Source organism: Malus sylvestris, chromosome 16 (genome assembly GCF_916048215.2).
Source record: "Malus sylvestris chromosome 16, drMalSylv7.2, whole genome shotgun sequence".
Lineage (NCBI taxonomy): Eukaryota > Viridiplantae > Streptophyta > Magnoliopsida > Rosales > Rosaceae > Malus > Malus sylvestris.
The window spans coordinates 1,691,045-1,714,189 of NC_062275.1; the positions used below are offsets into that span (position 1 = coordinate 1,691,045).

Consider the following 23,145-nt stretch of genomic DNA (forward strand, 5'->3'; position numbering starts at 1 on the left):
CTCAATTTCAGGGTGATGTTCTGTCACATCCCGGCATCGTGCTAGGTAGATATGAGAATATACATATAAGGATCACTCCCCTGGGCGATGTGGGATCTTACAATCCACCCCCCTTAGGGGCTTGACGTCCTCGTCGGCACACCACAACCAGGGTTAGGCTCTGATACCAAATAGTCACATCCCGACCCGGGCCCCCATCACATCCCGGGCTCGACTCCACCGTAGCACGATATTGTCCGCTTTGGGCCCCGACCACGCCCTCACGGTTTTGTTTCTGGGAACTCACACGAGAACTTCCCAGTGGGTCACCCATCTTGAGAATGCTCTCGCGCGAACTCCCTTAACTTCGGAGTTCCTACGGAACCCGAAGCCAGTGAGCTCCCAAAAGGCCTCGTGCTAGGTAGAGATGAGAATATACATATAAGGATCACTCTCCTGGGCGATGTGCGATCTTACATGTTCCAACCGAAATTGCATCAAATTACTTGTCTAAAAATCCTAATGGTCGCAAATTACTAAGACAATTAGATAGCTTTAATCGCAATGATTAATAATTCAAAGCAAGCATGCATCCATTCATAAGGAAATTAATAAAATCACATATTCATGCTAAGGCTCATGGCTTCGCCCTAGCAAACAGAAATTAGTTACGAACTATAAAAACTAAAGAAAATATATTAACTAGAAAAATGATTGAAAACACCTTGTAGGTAAAAAGTCTGAAATTCTCCAAAATAATGTGTGCCTTCTCCCCCTAACCTTAATGGCTAAAAAGCCTTATTTATACTACTCCAAATTAAAACCCTCATAGAAAAGGTTTTCTAAAAACTAGGAAATAAAATAACAAAAGGATAACTAAGAATTGCATTCCTATTATGACTATGAAATCTGCCCATAAAAAAGATAGCCATGTTTCTGGATCTTCAGGGTTCCAAAACAGACCCAAAATGGCTAGAATTAAAGATTAGGACCTCCTCTTCAAGTTAGAAGAAGAACCCAAGTCCAAAATCCATCATCTTCCAACCCAAAAGTCACAAATAAGCTCTGCAGCCCAATCTGCCGGCACTGCACGCTGGGCATAAATTAATTCGCCACGATCTGATGCTTTGAGATAAAATTATGAAATTCTGAAACAATCTTCTTGACAGACTCATGAAGCCACTCCAATTGGAATCACTAAAAAATTCCACCGTTTGATTACTTTATGATCAAAACAAGTTCGCATGTCCTACAATAAAAACATAGAGCAAAGCCTCAAAATCTCACTAAAATAATAACCAAAATATACCAAGAATAGGGAATAATATATAGTATAAAATTGACTCATTAGGACATTGCATGAACTTATAAGTAAGTTGGGCTACTTTCTATATTGCCAATTGGTTTTATGGTGTAACCTTAACTTTCTTCATACCCATGTGTGAAGCCAAAAGACCACGCACGCTCCATGTCACCCATTTGTGTTGTTCACGTGTTAGGCTTGAAAATTCGCCACACGTGAGGGTGCGTATTAAGAATGAATCTCACATTAATGGGAGGAGAAATCTTGCATGCACCTATAAGTAGGTTGAAAAACAATATTGGACAAATATTGTAGAGTACACCACATTTTATTTTATAGATGCGATCGACAACCATAATCTATTCATCACAATGTCATATATGACATCCTTCGTACATCTTTTACAATACACACAAACCTAATTAAGAAAAGCATTTTATTTAAGTAGGTACGCATTGATGAACATATGCATGCATGATTACATATAATTGAACCCTTTTTAACAAGACCAGCAAAAGCTCTTTCCAACCGTTGCATATGACGTCTGGTTTTTATTCATTAATTAATTAATTTATGCTCCCAGAAGGTGAGCGTCAAGATCCTGGACGAGTTTAACCATCAAACCGACATATCTATCTGGAGCTTTAACATTCTCATGCAGTTTCTCGTATTCGATCCACAGGTTGGCAATGCAGGTGCCTTCATCTTTTTGAGTGAATTTATAGACACCCTTGAAGCTCTTATAATACTTGAACACTTCTCCTTCCAATCCTTTCAGAGTTGCGGCCTTGTTCTCATCGTCTAGCTCCACCTGTTCCTTGAATATCCCGACATGATCCCCTATATATATGCATGCATGCATTCATGGTTAATTTCATAACAACAAAATATATAAACTTTCTCACCCTCTCTTATTAGGATCTTGTTTCCACTGTAGCAAAAAGGGGGCAATATGACTTATTTAGGAAACATGCATTTACTGTATATGACTCTCATTGTCTAGAACAAAAATTGAAGGAAGCATTGAAATATATATAAGAGGTCATATATGGTAAATACATGATTTCTACGATTGTTCTATCTCGACCTTGTTTTTGCTACAATAAATCAGAATTTCTGCGAAAAAGCTGTAAACATTGAAACTCGTGCTATGAACGTATGATGATTTGAGCGCATCTGTTAAGGTATACATACATATAAAGTGAATAATTAAACAGGAAAATTGAATTAAGTAGCGGTACCTAGTTCATATTTCCAAATCTTAACAGAGCCGTGTGTTTCCCAATCTCCTTCATGCACATCAACTCCTTTGATATGGGTATTAGAGATGTTTGGGATGAGGTGGGCGCTCTTGAACATGTTGTACAACTTGTCAGCTGGTGCCTTAATTTCTATTTCAGTCCCAATTTTACCATGCAAAACCATGTTTATGAGCAGTTTTGATGGGTGCTACTCAGAAATTATAAGAGAAGAATGTTAAAGGATATGTATAATTTGGGCTCCTACCCTCCTTAAATAGAAGCTACTAGAGTTAAACTGCGAGATAAAACTTAATATATCCGGAACACGATACAGTACGCCATATATATAATATATGTAATATAAATGGAGGGAAAGTTTTTTTTTTTTTTTGCAAGTGTTTCTCTACTTGTGTAGACGTATGTACCCGTGTTCTGGATATTAAAAATTCTCTCGTAATATTTTAATAGTGGGTAATCCAATTTAAAAACCAAATCATGCAACACGTGATAAAGATTAAGTCATATATTTTTTAAATCATACTTCTCGGATAATTGGAATCCTATGAAGTAATGATCACAAGTTCACAATATGCATGGATAGATGAAGGGTTTGCTCATGATTAATGTTAGAGAGACCAAATTTCTAAATCAAAATTTGTAAACAAAATAATGTGGAGGTAGATGATTGAATTATTATTTAAGTGTTAATTAATATGCTTATTTCTTATTAATAACATATCATTTGATTTGCATTCACGCATGCGATAAAGATTAGATTAGTACGATCACACTAAAAATTTATATGTAAATGTTTTAAAATAAAATGTAATTTATCTGAAAAATGTTTTTTTTTTAAAAGGTACGATATTCTTTAATAACAAATTTATACGTACATCAATGAGGATAGGGTGTAAACAAAGGGCCTCGATAAAAACCTTGCCGGGGTTTTTAACCCGATCGAAGAGAGATTTTTCAATGTGACCATCACACAAGGAGGTACACCACGTGTCTCTATGTAAATGGTTAGATATGTGTGTTAAAAGATTAATAACTTAAAAATTAAAATTTTCCACCACTTACATAAAAATACGTGGTGTACCATCCGTGTTCCCATCACAACTAAAAATTTTCCCCAGTTGAAGGGAAAAAGAGTGTCCCACACCAACATAATTAATTAGGAATTGCTATCCTCAAAAAGAAGATCAAGAATTACATTAGGAAGTTCCTCAAACCAAACCACATTGTTACCATAACTCAAGCTCATACGTGCTAGCCTGTGTGCCACCTTGTTCGTCTTCTTTTGATTAAATTCAACCTTCCACTTGGACAATGAATGAATAATTGCGTGTGTCGTTTAGAATGTTTCCAAAGTGTGAGGTGTCAATACTTCCTTCTGCAAAATGTTTTAGAATAAAAAGTTTTATATCTTGTAGGATCACATCTATTTATTTATTATCATTATTATATTTTTGGAAAGATCGATACGTATGGGCCATGGCGTCTGGTTCTTTTGTTAAAAAGCCATCAAATGGGGAGGCAGGGATGACGTATTAGGTATCCACAAATGTCAGTTCACAAAATATTATACTAAAAGTAATTGAAAAGAATCAAACAAATATTAATTCTTTCTCAAGATAATTCACTAAAATGAGGGTCCACAGCATAGTTTTTTCCACTAGAGTTTATTGATCCTTGAAGACTATCATTGACGATTGATCATCTAACAGGTGCATTATTTATTTTTTAACAAACGGTAATAGTTACTATTTCTTGAATTGGATAGGGTATCGATACTATTTCTTAAATAAAACATTAATACTATTATTATTTCTTAAACTGAATACTGGCACTATCATTATTTTTTAAACTGAACATTCATTATTTCTTAAACCGAGCGCTGGTACTATAACTATTTCTTAAACTGAACATTCAGTATTTCTTAAACTGGACATTCACTATTTCGTAAACTGAACACAAATATTATCACTATTTCTCAAACTGAATATTCATTATTTTGTATATTGAACACGGATATTATCATTATTTCTTAAACTTAACACTAATATTATTACTATTTCTTAAGCGGAATACTGACTATTTCTTAAATTGAACAATAACTATTTTTATAATTGAATACAAGCACCGTCCCTATTTCTTAAACCAAAAATAGTGAATTAGGGTTTAGTTATTACGATATATTACTGGATTATGATTAACATATAATTGTGTTCTGGCCTTAGAGAAAAAAGGTACAAACCATGTTAAATACATGTAGGCATTTATATATAAATATATATTACATACGTATATAATTCCAACTTTTGATAGATCAAGCCATGAGTTTCCCAGTCTCCTTCTTGCACCTGAACTCCCTGGATACTGCCAGAACAAATTTTTGGGACGTGTGGCGAGCCTGGCTCTTGAAGATGTTGTAGAACTTCTCAGCAGGTGCCTTAATTTCGATCTCAGTCTCAACCTTACCGTGCAGAGTCGTGTTTATGATCAGTTGGGATGGCACTCAACAATGCGTACAAGGCCTGTTCTAAAGAAACTTAAGGGCAGCCCTTTTCTGCTACAGTTAAATTATACAATATTAATTTGAGGTATTCATCAATTTACCTCCTAACTTATAAGAATTGGTCAATTTTCCTTATCAACTCTCATAATTAATCAATTTGCATCATACTATTAATTTTTTAAAATTTTTCATCATTTCTTCTGTTAAGTATGTCAAGTGTTATCCGCATGACTGCCTTTAAAGGGTAAAAAAGTCATTTTACCTACACCTTCTGTCTTCTTTCTCTTCTCCGAACTTTCTTTTCTTCTTCTTTTTCACCAAGCCGAGCCCGTACTGTTCCACCGTGCTCCACAGGCACGATTTTCCCGGCGAACACCAAAAGAAACAGTGGGAGGGATCTGAGCTCGTAGATCCGCGTTCACTACATCCCCTTCTTGCACTCCTCGCAAACCCTACCCTCCGATTCTAATGGGACACCTCCCCCGTCGCCACTGAGTTCCTGAAGAAGAACCGCGCATACGACTTGGCCACCACCGCCGCCACTCCAACCACTCCCAGAGCCACAGGCGCGTGCTCCCCCGAAGACCCGCACCTGAAGTTGGCGCCCCCGATTATGATCGAGTACTTGGACTTTCTCTTTCCCGGATCCACGAAGCGCGTGGAGTAGGAGGCGGGGAGGTTGCATAGCGTGTAAGACCCTAGCTTGGCGATGTGGGGAGAAGATGAGATGGATTTCATCAAAGACTTGCCGAAGAATCTGGGAAGAAGATGCGGGGACTTTCTCTCTCCCGTATTACTTATCCTATCATTTTCCTTATACGGGCTGTCAAACGAGGCCTTAGTATGCTATTGCCTTGTATTTGAAATTAGACAATCGTTTTATTTTAAAAAAAACAAACTTACTAAGTTCACACTTAAACATATTTAAACAAACTTACTAAGGTCAACACACTTGCAGATAACACAATTAAAACTAAACATACCAACAAACATGGATCACACTTACAAGGCCAAACAAAGCATATATATATATATATATATATATATATGTATGTATGTATAATGTATGTATGTATGTATATATATGTATATTATATTTATGAACAGTATTGCCCTTGCTCTTGTCTTTGCCCAACTGGTAGTAGAGTTGCACAGAGACAAAGTATTGTTCATAGTAAAAAGTACGGGCAAGCCAACTGCCTTGTTCTTACACTTGCGTTCTCCAAACGGGTGAAACTGCTATTATGATCGGTCTGAAGTAGACGCGCTTATTCTTGCGTGAGGAAATTATCAGTCTCCTTAACAAGAATAACAGCTAACTGGAGCTGAAGTTGGGGATCCGGAACCCCATCATGTAGCTTTTCATATTGTAGAACCAAATTCACCACGCTGCCCTCATCATGAACGCCTAATTTTGGAGTAACTTGTAAAGTGATCTTAAAGCTCTTGTATCGATCTAGAGGGTTTCCTTCAAGCACTGTGAAAGTCACCGAATGATTTACATCGTCTATGGCTTCAGTTAACTCCTTGGAAAAAGTTGGTTTCCCATCTGCTAACATTTCATCACAAATCAATTACTTGCTTCATCCACAAAAAAACATGTCGACATATATAGTAAGAGAACAATCTTTCAGCCACACTTACCTTCAATATAATCCCACAAGAAGACACAACCCACTTTACCCCATTCACCTTCAAGTAATTTATGACTCGGAACTTTGTCGGGGCTGATGTTGCATATTTCGTACGGTGTTCGTGCAAAGAATTCATGGAACCTGTTTGCTTCAGACTTGATTTCAACACTCGTCTCCACCTTGCTAGAATTTGACATTTTCCACAAGTACCAGAGTTGAAGGAAAAACGACTTTGGTGGTTCCCAACGTGAAAATGGCGGGGTTTAGTGCAGCAACAAAGAAAATGGCGGTGGCTGCTGCAAATGGATGTGGTGGTTCCCTCTCCCGCAGAAAAGAAGATAAGTTTTTCTTACAATATTCTAATTATTCTCCATGATGATGTCTGCCATCTGCAATAAAAAAATAATAAAAAGAAAAAAGACAGCCACTGATGATTGGTGAAGTGACGAGATAATCATCAACTAGCTCAGCTCTACCCTCAGCACAACTGTGACGAAACCCACTTTTCTGAGAAAATCACGAGAAAAGCAGAAAGCAAAAGGAAGACACATGGGGACACTGCAAAAGTAAGGAATAAACACCCCACCAGAATGATGTAATTTATTTTTATTATCTTTCGGAGACATCTGTATAAACCCCATCAGAGGGTAATTAAAAAAAAAAAAGCCCAAAATAATGGGCTGCAAACCCAAAATAAGGGGCTACAATGTCATGGGCGAAGGCCCATATGCCCAAAAGACCCAGACCCTCTATTACCACCAACCAGGTGATCAAAAGTACTCCCAGTACTCCACAATTATTCGACAACCTGCTGCTATTACCACCAACCAGGTGATGAAATGTACAACCCGTACTCTAAAATCATTTGGCAACTAGCCATTCATGCCACCAACCAGGTGATGAAATGTACAACCCGTACTCTCCTTCATGCCACCAACCAGGTGATCAAAAGTATGCCCAGTACTTCATATTATACATGAACATTACTCATGTCAATCATACTCAAACATTCATGAGCATCACTCATATCAATCATACATAAACATTCATGAGTATCACTCATGTCAACATTTATGAGCATCACTCATGTCAACATCCATGAGCATCACTCATATCAATCAAACATTCATGAGCATCACTCATGTCAATCAAACATTCATGAGCATCACTCATGTCAAACAGCTTCAAAAGCTTCATTTACAAAAGCTCTAGCTTCAAAAGCTTCATTTACAGAGCTTCAGCTTCAAAGCTTCACTTACAAAGCTTCAGTGCAGGGTATACAAATACCGCCTCCAAACAACCGCCACTTCGGCCCATACATGGATTCAATTTGAAGTCTCCAGCCAACAGACTTTATTGACCGAAAAGACTTGGGGGACTACATTATATACCATATATTGGGCCTCAACTGGGCCTCATAAAAAATACTTGGGGGACTTAGCCCATTATCTATGTACTGAGGAGCGAGCCCTTATTCTATAAAAGGGACTTCCTCACTTTCATTAGAGAGCATCGCCGCCAGCTGAGCAACCGCCTCGCCGCGAGCATCACTCCTAACCCATCACTTATGTATTGAGGAGTGGGCCCTTATTCTATAAAAGGGACTCCATCACCATCATTAGAGAGCATCAACTCTAACCCATTATCTATGTACTGAGGAGCGAGCCCTTATTCTATAAAAGGGACTCCATCACTTTCATTAGAGAGCATCACAGCCAGCTGAGCAACCGAGCCGCGAGCATCACTCCTAACCCATCACTTATGTATTGAGGAGCGGGCCCTTATTCTATAAAAGAGACTCCATTACCATCATTAGAGAGCATCAACTCTAGCCCATCATTCATGTATTAAGGAGCGATCCCTTATTCTATAAAAATGACTCTCTCACCTTCAACGCCACAAGCCGAGCCAACCAAGGCAACATAAGCCACGAGCCGAGCAGCCTCGCAGCATGTGCTACTTCTAGTTAAGCATCATTTCAGATTGAGCACCGCCTCATATCGAACATCAGTTCAAGACAACATCTAGTTACTTCGGCCCACACATGGACTGAATTTCAAGTCTCCAGCCAAAAGACTCTCTTGACTGAAGACTTGGGAGACTACTGTTTATGCCATATTTAGGGCCTCGTATTTAGATCTTGTACAAATACTCAGGGGACTTAAATGTAATTATGTGATAAAAGAAGGGGCAAATATGTAATAAGTGAGGAGTCCTTATTCTATAAAAGGACCCCTCACCCTCACAATTAGAGGAGGCCAATTCCTAGGCCCTTTCACCCCCTCTCAACGCTCTCACTATCAGTGCTCTCTCTCCCTCAGATAAATACATAATCAAAGTGGACGTAGCCCAAACCTTGGGGTGAACCACGATACATCTTGTGTCATTTACATTACTTGCAGATTCACGGTCGGATTTACGTTGTTTCAAAACCTCCAGTTTTATGCATCAACAACCCTTACATTTATATAGAAGAAAAGAGGGACACAAAAACTTTACAAGAACCTAACAATTTGCCCATGCCATCAGACATGGATGTATTTATTCACTAAAAAAAATGCGTTAGTTGTATTATTTTACTAGAACCGAACAATTTGCCCAGTAGACATGGATGGTGGAATATCTTGATCAATATTATTCCTCGTTTGCTCTCGTCGTTTCTAAGAAAACAATGTTTTGTGGTTTTATTAAATAGCTGGAGACAAAATGTTTCGATCTTGTTCGTTTCTCTGTTTGTATGCTTTTATACATGTTATTTCTAAACAATTAGTTTGTTTTATGGTGGGCATCTTTAAAAGTAAGATACCCATTTGTTTTTAAAGAAATGTTATTGTCACCTAAAAATTTAAGTGTGTATTTATAATTATTTATATTTAAAAAAAAATATTCTTACAATGAATGTACAATTAGATTTTTGTAGTGTAAATTTTCTGTCTTCAATTTTGACTACTCGAAATATATGATCCGATTGACCCCCAAACATTGAGGTTTAAATATTTATGGCTGGGGAAGACGAATTCACCCAAACCTCGAACTCCTTTTCTTAGGAAATAAATTGAAAGTTATAATCTAAGGCCAAATTCAAACCGAAACAACAACATTCTATTCTATAATTTCTCCTAGTCCTGATCGGTTAGGGATTCTAGTTAGTTCGTTTACAAACTACGTTGGCTAATATATTTCAGTTACAACTTCATATATAAATGCATTCTTCGTCGAATTAACAAATAATCAGTTTGTATCTATATATATAAAGTGAGAGCCCTAGTTTGGTGAAGCATTTGATAAACCAAAAATGCCCTCACTTCATACACTATACCAACGTTAATTGTCCAATAAAATTAGGGTCAAAATTGTAATATAATACAATGAAATTCTACTGTGCGAATAATACATGCACTCATCTGAACAATGACAATTTTCAACCACTAGATAAAAATATACACACTTAAAATTCATTGTGACCCTTAGATCAATCCTCCCACAAATACTGCATCACATTCTATCTTTCCACCAAAACCAAAATAACAAGTAAATTGATAAAAACTGACAAACACTCCCTCCAAATTAGAGTAGAACTGTCAAACACATTGTCGCACAAAACAGAACACCGGTTGCAGCAGTTGCAAAGATCGGAGATAGAACCGCCAATCTACCACACGTTCTAGAGGGGATAGCGATCATTCCAACCCCAAATGCACATAAAAGAGGAAGAACTCACTTTCGTCTTCTGCACAAACCTCTCATCCACGTGTTTTTCCAGAGTTTCTTCTGCATCCACACTCAATTTACACAAATTCAGGTGATTTTTTTTTCATAATTTCTACCCTCCAATTAAGTAATATTACCCACATGAATCTGCTTTTCCGTTTGTTTTGTTTATTATTCTATATAATTTAATAAGGAAATTCGAATCATTGATGGCGTAGGGTGGGATTGCTGGGCGTTCAAAATTGCTCAGTGATTAGTGCTTAATCGACCACACTGCTTATATTATTTAAACTTAATTGTTGTCATATGGGTTTTTCTGGATTCCATTTCTCTTATTTATGTGATTTGAGTCAGTGGTAGTCAGGTGCATGCAATGAGAGACATTTGAGGCTATAGCTGGGAATTTGGTTTCTATAAAATTACTTCTGCAATTGGTCAGAATTTATAGGAGTTACTAAAATTACCCCATTACCAGTTTCTGTTTTACTGTAGTTGGTAATTATTTGTAAGCAGATTGTACATTGAGGTAATGTGTGAATTGAATTCTGATGGTTAAACTAATACGACAAACTGGTAAAAAACCATCACTGAAAAAAGATAAAGCATCACAACTGTAGGGTTTTGCCGAATGAAGAATTAGAACCGCGACGTGGGATTCAACCACCCTCCACGTTCTGCAAACTACAAACCAGATTGACAAAGACTCTTCCTCTACAGAGAACGAGGGGAGGGAGAAATAGAGATACATATTGACAAAGACTCTTCCTCTACATCGACTGATTCTTATCGCAGGTAACTTTCAAACTTGATTCTCAATTTTCTATGTATTCCTTCCAGCGTTTGTTCAAACTTTCAAACTTGACTCTACTCGCTGTGATCAACAACTGCAGCTTCTTGAAACAGCCTTTCACTCGCCATAAACGACAAGTGTGGCTTCTTTACCAGTATGTTTATTAGTCTCTTTTCTAATCAAATTCATTGCCATTAATTAACTGTTTCTCATCGATCATTCATTTCTGATCATATTTTCAATTTCCGTTCTATTCCCATTTATACATCTTTTTCAATTGTGTATGAATTATTTGCTTTGATGAAGTAGAATTAGATTTGCGTTCATATTTAATTCTAATTAATTGACGATGTCCTTTGAGAGCGAGCCCAAACTATCTAGCGATTCGATATAATCGGAGAAAGATTTTCCAGGGTGAACCATATCCTTTACCTGACTATTGAGCCGTAAAGTTTCTGGTTTCTTAAGGTTTCGGATATCCACTCAATCTATTGGGACCTGTCTGGAAATCCCCACAGCCATGTGACTTGCGATTCTTCTTCTTAATAAACGACTTAGTTTTTGCATTTTTTGTTCGAATTCAAAGTTTTTTTTATACAAATTTGAAGCTTTTCTTCAAGCTTATTAATTATATAGATTCCGAAATTTTTAAATCCTCTCAAAGTAGTAGGGATTTGGAAATGAACTCTGCTAGAGAAAGCGGCTTGCGTTGAAATTACCATAATAACAGTGTTGGGTTGGGAATTTTTTACTGGTTTTTTATTTAATATGTTTTGAATCTTATCTTGCAACCTGTTGTTTTTCTTCATGGGGTTCAGGAGGAGGAACTTCACCAAGTATTCAAAGTAATCAAAGATTCTTCAATCCCGAGTTTTACCGATCATTCTGTTTGATCAGGTTGCTACTTCACCCTTTATGATAAGTTATTAGATGCATTTCAGTGTGTCCTGCATTTGATAACTGAGTTATTTTGTTATTGCTAGAAAGGTAAATTTTACGCTAGATTGCAATGCAAGGTATGTAACTCGATAGTTTGATGAGTTTGAATTATTTTTTTTATTAGGGCTGTTGCTACTTATTTAATTACGCTTGGCAATTAGCCTGCTTGATCGGGGGTATGATCGTTGTGAATGTCGTATGATTGCAATGGCAAAATTTTATTGATTCAAGTGTGAAATAGATAAACAAATAAGAAAAAACCATGTTCATGCGTAAACCATGTCATTGTCATTGAAAAAACTATAGGTAACCCTCTAAAAATTAATAGATGAAGTCAATGGAATTGAGAGCTATGTAATCCAAGTCCCAGTTGCATATGTTATTGGTGCATTCAAGAGCTAGCTAATTGAGGAAGAAATTCAGAGGTTGATGTAAGTTGTCTGCAAAGCATCATAACCTAGGGTTGAAGCACTTAACTTTTCTCTACCCTCTTCCATATAATTAGGATTACAAGTTGTTTTAGATATTCAGTTAATTTTGATGCCATTGGCAATGTTTCAGTTGCAGAGTTTGATTTATCAATTATCTGCTAAATGCATAGAATTTCATCTTTTTTACTTTCAATTTTGGGTCAAATGTTGGGAAATTTTTACTGGTTTTTTTATATAATATGGTTTAAATCTTATCTTGCAGCCTGTAGTTTTTCTTCATGGGGTTCAGGTGGAGGAACTTCACCAAGTATTCAAAGTAATTAAAGATTCTTCAATCCCGAGTTTTACCGATCATTCAATTTGATCAGGTTGCTACTTCATCCTTTATGATAAGTTATTAGATGCATTTTAGTTTGTGAAACTAGGAAGGGCATTCTTTTTGCTTAGTTGTAAGATACTTGAGAAGCCGAATATTACACTTAATCAAAGAACCGAAATGGCAATGTGCTATTTCACTTTGTTTCTTTGATGACTCAAAATTGTAATATGATTGAACTGAATGATTACCTTTTTTTCATCTGCATCTCCAGATTCATTTCTTTCATTTTTAGAATCATCAACTCCATGATTACCTGCTGTTTTCTTTCATATATGTTTTTCTTTTACTAATTTATGTTTTAACTTTTCGTTCTCTTTCAATTTTCGTAAATCTGAGTTTTAGAAAACACATACAATTCATGTTACTAACAAAACTTTTGATGCTTTTACACACTCATTGGGATTGTGTAATGGTACAAGATTATTGTGTCGTGGTAATTACCAAAATCTTATTGATGCTGAAATTCCAACTGGACAATTTGCCAGATCCAGAGTTTTCTTACCAAGAATCCCTCTCAAAAGTACTAATATTGCTGGGCTTCCATTTAAACTTACAAGAAAGTAGTTTCCAGTGAAACTAAGTTTCTCTATCACTATAAACAAATCTCAAGGTCAGACAATACCACATGTAGGCATTTACCTTCCAGATCACGTCTTCAGTCATGAACAATGATATGTGGCTTTATCGAGGGGGGTCTCAAAGTCAACCACAACCGTGTTAGTAAAAAATGGCTCCATAATCAGCCAACAAGGTGTATTTACACGGAATGTAGTATACAAAGAAGTCTTGCTTCATTCCAGCTAATTATGGTGATTTCTAATAGGTAACAACTTTATTAACGATAACCTTTCAGTATGCATTTCTCACTTATCAATTAACTCTTTTTATTTGATTTTTAATTTTCTCACTATCATTTGTAGATTGGCAATGAAAATTTGAAGCATCAATCATGAACAAATGGGTGGAAATTGCAGCATTGATATCAAAATGAAAACTTTTTTTTCAAAAGAAACAGTGACATATAGACTCTATGGGTATTGTGAATAATGTACATATTGTTATGCAAGATTTATATTTTGACATTTAAGTTGTTTTGTATTTTTCTACGAGTAATGTTTTCATCTACTCTTTTTTTTTACATCTACTTACTATTGTCCATGGACTTTAGGTAGGAACTTGCGTCTAAAATCCCATGTTGTTTGACAAGTGCATGAATAACATTTAAATCATTACTTTACTCAAAGTAAAAACGAAAAACATGATAACTTTTTAGGATATGCATGATAAAAAAAGAGTTCCTCTTTGCACAATACATTTAAAATATATCTTGACAATTACGATGGGAAAAACTAACACAATACACCTTTAGGGGCGCGTAGCACCCGTGATGTAAAAATGCCTCTCGCACGCACATTAGTGCGTGCGGAGAGGCTAGTAATTAATTAAGAACAAGAGGACTCGAAACAGAAGCAGCAAAACATGACCATGACCAACAACGACAACGTTTTGGAGCCGCCCATCAATTTCTCGATGGTGGATGAGGGCGTATTCCGATCAGGCTTCCCGCAGCTGTCAAACTTCCCATTCCTCCAATCCCTTCAACTCCGTTCCATTATCTATCTCTGCCCCGAGCCCTACCCGGAGGAGAGTTTGGAGTTTCTTCGGTCGCAAGGCATTCGGCTCTTCCAGTTCGGAATCGAGGGCAAGAAGGAGCGGTCTACGTCTCCGCTGATTCCAGCAGAGACCATCTCCGAGGCACTGAAAGTTTTGGTTGAAATTGAGAATCATCCGGTGTTGATCCACTGCAAACGCGGCAAGCATCGGACTGGTTGTCTGGTGGGTTGCCTGAGGAAATTTCAGAATTGGTGTTTGTCTTCGGCGTTAGAGGAGTACCAGCGGTTTGCCGGCGAAAAATCTAGGGGGACGGATTTGAGATTTATCGAGACGTTTGACGTATTGGGCCTCAGGGGGGATGCCTTCACGGCATTGTCCGCCATTATTATTAAGTTTATGCTTCCGGAAAGAGGCGGTTGTTGTACAAACAAGAGTTGCAAACCCATAAACCCTAGGTGATGTTTTAGTTTTTACGTGTTGAAATTTTATGCCCTTTTAGTTGTACCATCATGAAAATTCATTCATTCGCTTAGTGACGGGTCCCACGTATGGGAGTGATTTTTTTGTTGTTGTTGATTTAGCATAATCACGAAATTTAGACATGCTTATAAATTTAGTCCTCAATTTAGGAGTAGGAAATTTTTAAGAATATATGGACATGCATGTTTACTTAAAAAATTAGAATGAAAAATTATGAATCGAGAAAATGAAAAATACAATGAAAGAAATTCATATAAAATTAACTACCCCTGATAAATTTGATACCTGGAATGAGAATAAAAAGTCATGAATTGAGAAGTTGGAAATAAGATAGAATAAATCCGTACGAAATCAACTACTCCCTGATAAATTTGATTCTTGGCATGAGAAGTCATGAATTGATACGAAGTCTAATTCTAATTCTTTTGACATATTTTTTTCTATTTTTATTTTATTTTTTAGTTGTTAAATTATCAATGTAAAGTAGAACTCAAATACTTTTTGACTCCACATAACCACATAAAAATCAAGAATTGAAACAGAGTAATTCTAATACTAATTCGTACTCTATCCTAGTGCAAAAAGTTAGAATTGTAAAAATTTAGAGCTGATCTTGGTGAAATATAGAACGTCATAGGACCATGATTCTGGAACTCCTTTCCCTCCTTCGACTGTGGTCGGCCTGGGTCAGATTTCTTCGTTCAGGGATTTACCTGTTCTGAATAGTCTGCCCTTGATGGGTCAACTCTAGTTAGTTAATCCAAGCATAGGAAGATGAGACAAAATACACACAAAGTTGTTAGGATATCTTTTCTTTTTATATTTGAGCGATATTCTAGTCTAATCCAAATTCATGGAAGGAGGATTCAAATTTGGCTACAATCGGATTCACATATTAGGATTGATTTTAAATTAAATCCAGGTTGATAAAAATATTTCAAAATTTTTAATGGAAACTTTTTTGTGAAGGTATTGAAGTTGGGATTGAAACAGAAGATAAAGCGTAATATAAAGTTACAATAACATGTTCTATTAAATGAAAGTGACTAAATATTGAAAAAAATGCTACACTGCGTGATCAACTCCGGCAACGAGCATTAGCACTGCATCCACGGTTGTAGGGATTACTCTGATTCTGAGCACCCGGCTTGCAGTTGTTGGAGGAAGCACCTCTCTGAGAGCAAGGCACAGTGTTTCTCTGCATAGCTTCATAGCTTATGTTTCGTGAGGTGGCCAAGATGCGCCTGCTAATCTCCGAGTCCATGCCAAATTCATCATCACGATCATCCATACACTCTGATACAGAACCCTCGCGGCGAGGTCTCACTGGAACCCAGCTCACCCCATGATCGCCGCCTGCATCAACGAAGATGATCAGAGCGGCCACGAAGGCCAAGGAAAAGATAATCGCTGAGGAATTGGCCATAGGTTTTGGTATGGTCTGTGTTTTTAGCTGCCAACTTGTATTTTGTTGTACGCCTGTTTAATTACTGAGGGAGACAGGGGCGGCAAGAGAGAGAAGAGTTGGTGAATTCTGATGTATATATTATTGCACTCTATTGTGTTATTTATAGTAGTAAAAAGTATAAAAAAGGGAAAGTCCTAAGGGAAAATCCTTATCTTTCAGGCAATCCATCTTAAATAACACACAATCGACAAGATATTCTGCAGTCCCATAAGGATTTTTTACACAAAAATTCCTAGTAAGTTTGGACTTTGATACATTTAAATTTGATTAAATGGAAAATTGGATGCTGATTTCTTCAAGGAGGTGATTGTGGATGCAAATTTCTTCCTCCTTGATCTTGGACAAAATTGCACCTACAAAACAATTAACACCTTAGGGTCAAGGCCAAGAGCCTCACGTGTCCACGATGAACGCGGGGGGTGGGGGCTTTGGCCGAAGAACCCCTGATGCCAAAGTTAGAATTTAGAGAGAAAAGTGTTTAGAGAGTATTGGGAATTTTGCAAGTGTGTTGGACCTAGGTTTTGGTGAAAATGGGAGCCAATACATAGGGCATAGGGTGTAACTTATGGTTTAATGTGTGATTTAATGGATTAATTAGGCAATTAATCGATTAATTGGTTAATCAACACATGTTTGGCATAAATATTTTGGGGGTTATGTAATTTATACCTTGTGGAAAATATAGGATGAGGATGGATGAAATAACTTTGAATTTGTTACTTATTTTGGGCATGCTTGATTTGGTTGAAGGATGATTGCCCGCTGCTCGCGCGTAGGAATTCCGTTGTACCTCAAGGGTATTTTTGTCTTCTTTTGTCCAAAAATCCACGTGTCGCCTTGTGATTATTTTTGGCTCCATAGTGATTACTTAAATGACTTGCACTAATTAGCCTTAGGGCTGGTTTGGTATTACTGTGCTTTGAAAAAAAACTGCTTCTGATGTGCTGCGAGAATAAACAACTGTGAAATAAAGCGGTAGAGTGTTTGGTAAACTTTTTTGTAAAAATGCTTTTAGCAAAAAAATCAGTGTTAAAGTGTTTGGTAAATTTTTATATAAAACTGCTGTGATTAGGTTAAATGACTAAAAATGATATAATGTTAAATTTAATATATAATTTTTTATTTTTTAATCTGTATAATTGTTGAGTCATCCAAACTCTTCCATTTTCCAAATCCCATTTATAATTCTAGAGTCATCCTTTTCGCCTAATTTTTTTTTTCATCTGACTTTCAAATCCGATATGTTAGCGTTCCGTTGGTTATCAGACAGGATCAAACTAAGCGTAGGCTGTTTCCGGATCAAATCTAGTCGAAGAGCTCTCCCCTATCATACTTAACTTGAATAGGGCAGTTTCCCACTAGCCGCTTAAAGGAGTACTCAAGGATTACCCTATTACCGATCTCGAACTGGCCTACTACTGTCCTCACTAAGAAAGAGTCTGCCCGCTTAATTCAATGAAGTAGTTGATATTTATCTATTACAGTAATTTATCAATTACGACATTCAAGGTCGGATGATAACAGTTCTCTTTACCCAAGAAGCTCAGGGAAAGGAAACAGAAGCCATGCCGACTGAAATTGACGAACTCCCCACCCACACTAAAAAGCAAATAAAGACCCATGTTTAGCGTCCTCCACTCTAAGGACCACATCATCCAGAAGTTCAATCTCATTTACCTCAAGATCATCGACAAGATCGATCTTCCAATTTCTGAGACTGAGATTTCTACCATTTTTTCCCCTAGTTATATAACTTCCACTACCACTAGTTTCCCAGTTTCATCTCCCCTACCATCCATGGCGTCTGCAAGCTCTCACAAACACCCATCTCTTCTGTCATCCATTACTTTCCCCATCACTTTCCCACCTTCCTCTTGGAGTTGCAGAAGGAGCCTGCTATGAAGATCTGTTGTGTGAAATTGTGCATCTTGGATCGAGCACTTTTTTGACAACTAGGTTTTGGATTTGTTTCCTGGTCTACAATGCGACGACGAGTTGAAAAATACTCTGATCAGATTTCGATTTCGAAAATTGAAATCCGGCAAAACAAGAATATCAACGATGAAGATTCAATCTCAACCCAGCGAGAAGGAGAAACGGAGGAGAGTATTTTTGAGATTGTGAAAGTTTCATTAAAATATATTGTTCACCCGCCTCCTTGAAAAAATAAGCTGGTTTTGAGAAGTAGCAAAATGCAGCTTCTGTTTTTTGCCACTTTTCAGCTTATAATGATCTGTGACTTTTAAAATAAGCAGTGTTACCAAGCACAAATTGTACTCCAATTTTTTTTCATCCCAGCTTTTAAAATAATTTAAGCAGTACCAAACCTTACCTTATTCTAATTGCAACAAAGAAAGCTGAAATTTGAATAATTCGTGATTTGTTCAAACCAAGAATACGAAAGCAACAACCTACTAGAAAATATGCTCGTAGAGATTTACGGGTTGTTTCTGCAAGTAATTTTGCTAAAAGCGCTTTTATTAGAACAACGTTGAGAAATCAATTTTATAATGATATGAGCATGACAAGAGATTAAACTAGTTTACAACATCAATATTATAATGATAGTACTCTCAGTTCATTCTTGCTCATAGAATTAAAGAGAGAAACCGAACTAAACAACAATGCGGACTAGCTTGGTCAACTCTCAGGCCTTTATTCTTGAAGATAGCAAAATTACTCAAAGTTCCATATCATATGTATGCATAAATCTTGTGCTTGGCACTTATTCCTTGAGAAGATGTGCATCAATATCTTTAATGACATTGACCATAAAGCTGAGGTACTTCTGTGGAGGCGGATCGTTCTCGTTGAGTTTTTCATATTCTAAAGTAATTTTCACAAAACCTCCTTCACTCTTTGGAGTGACCTGGAAAATGATCTTGTAGCTTTTGTAATTGTCCAGCACATGTGATCCTTCCAGAGCTGTAAGACTCACCCACTTGTTTACTTCATCTATTTCCACCTTTTCCTTGAATGTCTCGACATTTCCATCTACACGTCACATGGAAAATTACAATGATACATCTATTCATGGAGAGATTTTTCAATGCTCAGAACACTGGGTGGTACAACACATGTTATTATACAAACGAATGAAAATTATTTTCAAATGTCTCTTCACTTATATAATGAAATATAATTTATGTATCCATGTTCCGAGCACACTAAAAATTTTCTCCTGTCCATGATCCGATTCTTTATATATTCATCGTCAGGTAATGCAAACCTAATGGCGCATGGATGGCCTGGTCAATATATTTCAGTTTTAATTCTAGAAGAATCTTATACGTACATATACATATCACGTTAGCATGTTTATTTCATAGCAGGTTAGTTTGTGTTATTCAAAAATAATAATAATAATAATAATAATGTTACAGTATTAACTATAAACGTAACATTATTATTATACAACTTTTTTTAACAAACAATATTATCTACATTAAGGGAAAGAGGTGAGCTTAGCCTCACAATGTTTGAACGATGGAAATAAATTTGGACTTTTGACAAAATTTAGAATTTATAAATTAACATGCACCAATTCTCTTGTCTAGATTCATAAACATAGAAATTTAGAATTTCCGCGTGAAAAAAAGGGTGAATTTGAGACCTCCAATTCCCAAGTTTAAATTTCATGTAAATAAGTCACTCAGTACTACGGTCTTGTAGTATTTATCTTCACTTGAAAGTGAGAGGTTATAGGTTCGAATCTTGTTGATGACGAATTTGATACCAAATTAGGCTACCCATTGTGTGGCTTTGCCGAACTCCCCCTCCCCTTAGTGTAAAAATATCGATGTACTAAAAAAAATCATGTAAATAGGTGTTATTCCAAATTTTTATGAGTGAGAGTTTTAAAGATAACAAAATCTATATTGAATTTATATTATTCTTTTAAGTTAGTCAAACAAGAAAATTTACAAATTCTAGAAATAAAATTTCTTAGTAATTTTAAATTTTCTCATCCAAACAGAATGTTAGAGTCATGATGTAACACCCGTCGCTTTTTATTTAACAAAATTAATAATTAGTTTAACTAGGTTAGGAGGAGAGAGGAGGGTGATTAATTTCATATTACCTAGGGTGTATTTCCAGAGCTTGACAGAGCCAGAAGTTTCCCAGTCACCTTCATGTACTGCAACATCGTGTATTTTATCAGAGGCTGCTTTGGGGACGTCGTGGTGCTGGTTGCTGATGACTTTGTACAACTTATCAGCGTTGGCTTTGATCTCTACCTCAGCCTCCACAGTCAGCTTGCAAGTACCAGCTCCACTCACTGCCATTTTCTTTCATTTGTTATTAGTAATATGTGATTAACAATAATGTAGGTCTGGGGAAATTGTAGGAGACGTATACTAACCTACAGGTTTCAACTTCTTATATAGAGTCGCAAAGTTGTAAATTAACATGTTATAAACTGATAGTTATGGAGGCAGCGTGTGGATATGATCCGATCACTTAATTAAATAGTTATATAATAATATTGTGTCTGTGGATCTTCCAGGCAGAGTTTTATTAATTATTACACCTAGGGGTGGAATTTTTTCCCGAAAATCCCGAACTGTCCCAATCCCGTCCCGAAATTTGACTGAAAAATTCCCGAACCGAATTTCCCGAAACCGAACCCGTCCCGAAAGTTTTGGGTTGGGATTTGGCCACAGCTTTGAAAGCTTTCGGTAATCCCGAACCGAACCGATTATTATATATATATATTTATTTATTTTTAATTTTTAATTAGAAATTACTTGAACCGTTGGATTTGTTAAAATCTAATCCAACCATCCATTAGTTAGGTCATTTTATTAGGTTGTGATCAGATCTCAGTCTCTCCGCTCCACTCTCGCTCACTCTCTGCGCTCCGCTGTCACTCACTCTCTCCGCTCTCTCTTGCTCACAGTCTCAGTCTCCCTCACACGCACTCTCACAAACAGTCTCGCCGCCCGTGCTCCCGCCGCTCTACTCCTCCGTCGAATCCACGCTGCTCCTCATCCTCCACAACTCACGCAAACACAGGAAGGAACCAATTGAGTCCCAAAATCCAGGTTAGGGTTTTTAATTTTCACTGGGGTTTTGTCCTTTCTCTCTCTTTAACTCTTCAGACAGCATTTCACAGAAACCCAATTAAACATATGAAAATATACAAGCAACAACCTGTAAAATTTAACATAAATAAACAATGGTAAACTACAATTAACATAAAAATTGCTCACAGAGAGAGAGAGAGAGAGTTCTTACATGAGGTGCTGCAATTGCTTGAGAGAGTTCTTACATGTGGCTTTGTAGCTAGTGTGGATTGTGACCTACTTATTTGTGTGTTTAGATACGCAAGCTAAGTATAGCTGCTTGGTTTCGTATCTGTTTGAGATTTTTATTTTATTTTATTTTGCTGTCATAATGTGCAGGACAATCCCAATTACGAGGGTGAAACACGTAGGATATGCATGAATGCAATAATCGACAGGGGTGTTCTCGATTGCTGCCAGCATTGGTATGTGCTTTAGTGTGGCTTTGTGTGTGTGTGAGAGAGAGAGAGAGAGAGGAATTTTATTTTATGACATGGGTTCATCTTGGGGTTTTCAGGTTCTGTTTCTCATGCATTGACAATTGGGCTACCATTACAAACCTCTGCCCGCTTTGCCAGAATGAATTTCAAATGATCACATGTGTTCCGGTGAGTGATGCAAATAAACAGTTATCGCTTTAGTATTATTTCTGTTATGATTGCTATGGATTATAGAATGGTATTAATGTACAACCAGTTTAAAGCACAGTTGTTACTTTGATTTCTTAACTATCTGTTTTCAATAGTTTTCTTTTTGTTGCAAACAGAATTTTTATTTTGAAGTTTTCTCAAAATAACGATTTGATGCTGGTTTGAAGTGGCACTAAATCATAAGAGTTTGATTTGTATGTGAAGGTATACGATACTATTGGGAGCAGCAAAGCGGACGAGGACTCAACTTATAGGTACTTTCATAATTATGGATAATGTGTTTAAGTCTATTGGTGAGGGTTCTTTGTTCACATTTATATGCGGCACATGTTCCCAATTTGGAAGTTTGGTTTGTAAAACTTAACTTATTTCATTTTGGTTGCATGCACTTTTAATTAAATAGTTTGGTAGACAAATACAATTGTGAACTTAAGCTTAACTTGTTAGTTGCTTCCTTTGTATGAAAATTGAAACATGTGGTATTGTGATATTCATATTGTGGTGAAATTGAAACAGGTGGGCTGGGCAGTGGCTGTGTAACCTTAATTTTTTTTTTTTTGGGCAGTGGCTGGCTGCAATCTTAAAAGCCCAACATTTTGGGCTTCAAGGCCCAATCCCGAAGTATCCCGAAAATCCCGAAACACTTTCGGGAATCCCGAATTTCGGGAAATGCACATATTCGGTTCGGTTTCGGGATATAAAAGCCCATCCTGAAATGTTTTGGTTTGGGATTCGGGAAAGGAGTTTCGGTTCGGGATCCCGACTCGAACCACCCCTAATTACACCTACCAAACTTAAGAGCACGCGCAAACTTGATGAGACATATATCAACACGTGAGAACAATGATTGATCAACATTACCTCCATAGTATTATTAGAGTGAATGATTGTATGATATTAATTTACTAGAGTGAATGATTGTATGATATTAATTAAGCGTTA

At 36.8% G+C, this 23,145-nt stretch overlaps 5 protein-coding genes, 1 long non-coding RNA gene and 1 pseudogene across 6 annotated transcripts in view; 2 read left to right on the plus strand and 5 right to left on the minus strand.

Annotated features, from left to right (window-relative positions):
• Positions 1–1,580: 1,580 nt before the first annotated feature.
• LOC126606306 (MLP-like protein 328) lies at positions 1,581–2,783 on the minus strand. Its single transcript, XM_050273677.1, has 2 exons — positions 2,524–2,783; positions 1,581–2,122 (listed from the first exon to the last, which is right to left on the minus strand). Exons 1-2 carry the CDS (start codon positions 2,705–2,707, stop codon positions 1,854–1,856), a joined length of 453 nt encoding a protein of 150 aa, XP_050129634.1. The 5' UTR covers positions 2,708–2,783; the 3' UTR covers positions 1,581–1,853.
• The window catches only part of LOC126606304 (MLP-like protein 328), a 35,747-nt gene continuing 14,182 nt past the window's right edge, over positions 1,581–23,145 (minus strand). The window contains exon 3 of the mRNA XM_050273676.1: positions 1,581–1,868. Coding sequence (XP_050129633.1) covers positions 1,854–1,868 — 15 coding nt within the window. The 3' untranslated portion in view covers positions 1,581–1,853. The remainder of the gene's footprint in view (positions 1,869–23,145) is intronic.
• Positions 5,945–7,172, minus strand: LOC126606302 (MLP-like protein 43). The gene is made up of 2 exons (XM_050273673.1): positions 6,686–7,172; positions 5,945–6,590 (listed from the first exon to the last, which is right to left on the minus strand). Exons 1-2 carry the CDS (start codon positions 6,870–6,872, stop codon positions 6,310–6,312), a joined length of 468 nt encoding a protein of 155 aa, XP_050129630.1. The 5' UTR covers positions 6,873–7,172; the 3' UTR covers positions 5,945–6,309.
• On the plus strand, positions 10,409–11,335 carry LOC126606316 (uncharacterized). Its single transcript, XR_007617185.1, has 3 exons — positions 10,409–10,477; positions 11,104–11,178; positions 11,277–11,335. It is a non-coding gene; the product is annotated as an uncharacterized LOC126606316 (long non-coding RNA).
• Positions 14,389–14,873, plus strand: LOC126606307 (tyrosine-protein phosphatase DSP3-like; annotated as a pseudogene).
• Positions 15,943–16,539, minus strand: LOC126606309 (rapid alkalinization factor-like). Its single transcript, XM_050273680.1, has one exon. It carries the CDS (start codon positions 16,443–16,445, stop codon positions 16,098–16,100), a length of 348 nt encoding a protein of 115 aa, XP_050129637.1. The 5' UTR covers positions 16,446–16,539; the 3' UTR covers positions 15,943–16,097.
• LOC126606313 (MLP-like protein 329) lies at positions 19,020–20,820 on the minus strand. The gene is made up of 2 exons (XM_050273682.1): positions 20,569–20,820; positions 19,020–19,481 (listed from the first exon to the last, which is right to left on the minus strand). The coding sequence occupies exons 1-2, from the start codon at positions 20,771–20,773 to the stop codon at positions 19,213–19,215; spliced, it is 474 nt and encodes a 157-aa protein (XP_050129639.1). The 5' UTR covers positions 20,774–20,820; the 3' UTR covers positions 19,020–19,212.

Excerpts from the sequence above, each read along its gene's own strand:
- LOC126606306 (XM_050273677.1), bottom strand. The coding sequence starts at position 2,707 with ATGGTTTTGCATGGTAAAATTGGGACTGAAATAGAAATTAAGGCACCA. Across the intron at positions 2,123-2,523 it reads GATTTGGAAATATGAACTAG|GGGATCATGTCGGGATATTC; the intron begins GTACCGCTACTT and ends GCATATATATAG.
- LOC126606302 (XM_050273673.1), bottom strand. The coding sequence starts at position 6,872 with ATGTCAAATTCTAGCAAGGTGGAGACGAGTGTTGAAATCAAGTCTGAA. Across the intron at positions 6,591-6,685 it reads CTTGTGGGATTATATTGAAG|ATGGGAAACCAACTTTTTCC; the intron begins GTAAGTGTGGCT and ends AAATGTTAGCAG.
- LOC126606309 (XM_050273680.1), bottom strand. The coding sequence starts at position 16,445 with ATGGCCAATTCCTCAGCGATTATCTTTTCCTTGGCCTTCGTGGCCGCT.
- LOC126606313 (XM_050273682.1), bottom strand. The coding sequence starts at position 20,773 with ATGGCAGTGAGTGGAGCTGGTACTTGCAAGCTGACTGTGGAGGCTGAG. Across the intron at positions 19,482-20,568 it reads GCTCTGGAAATACACCCTAG|ATGGAAATGTCGAGACATTC; the intron begins GTAATATGAAAT and ends TGTGACGTGTAG.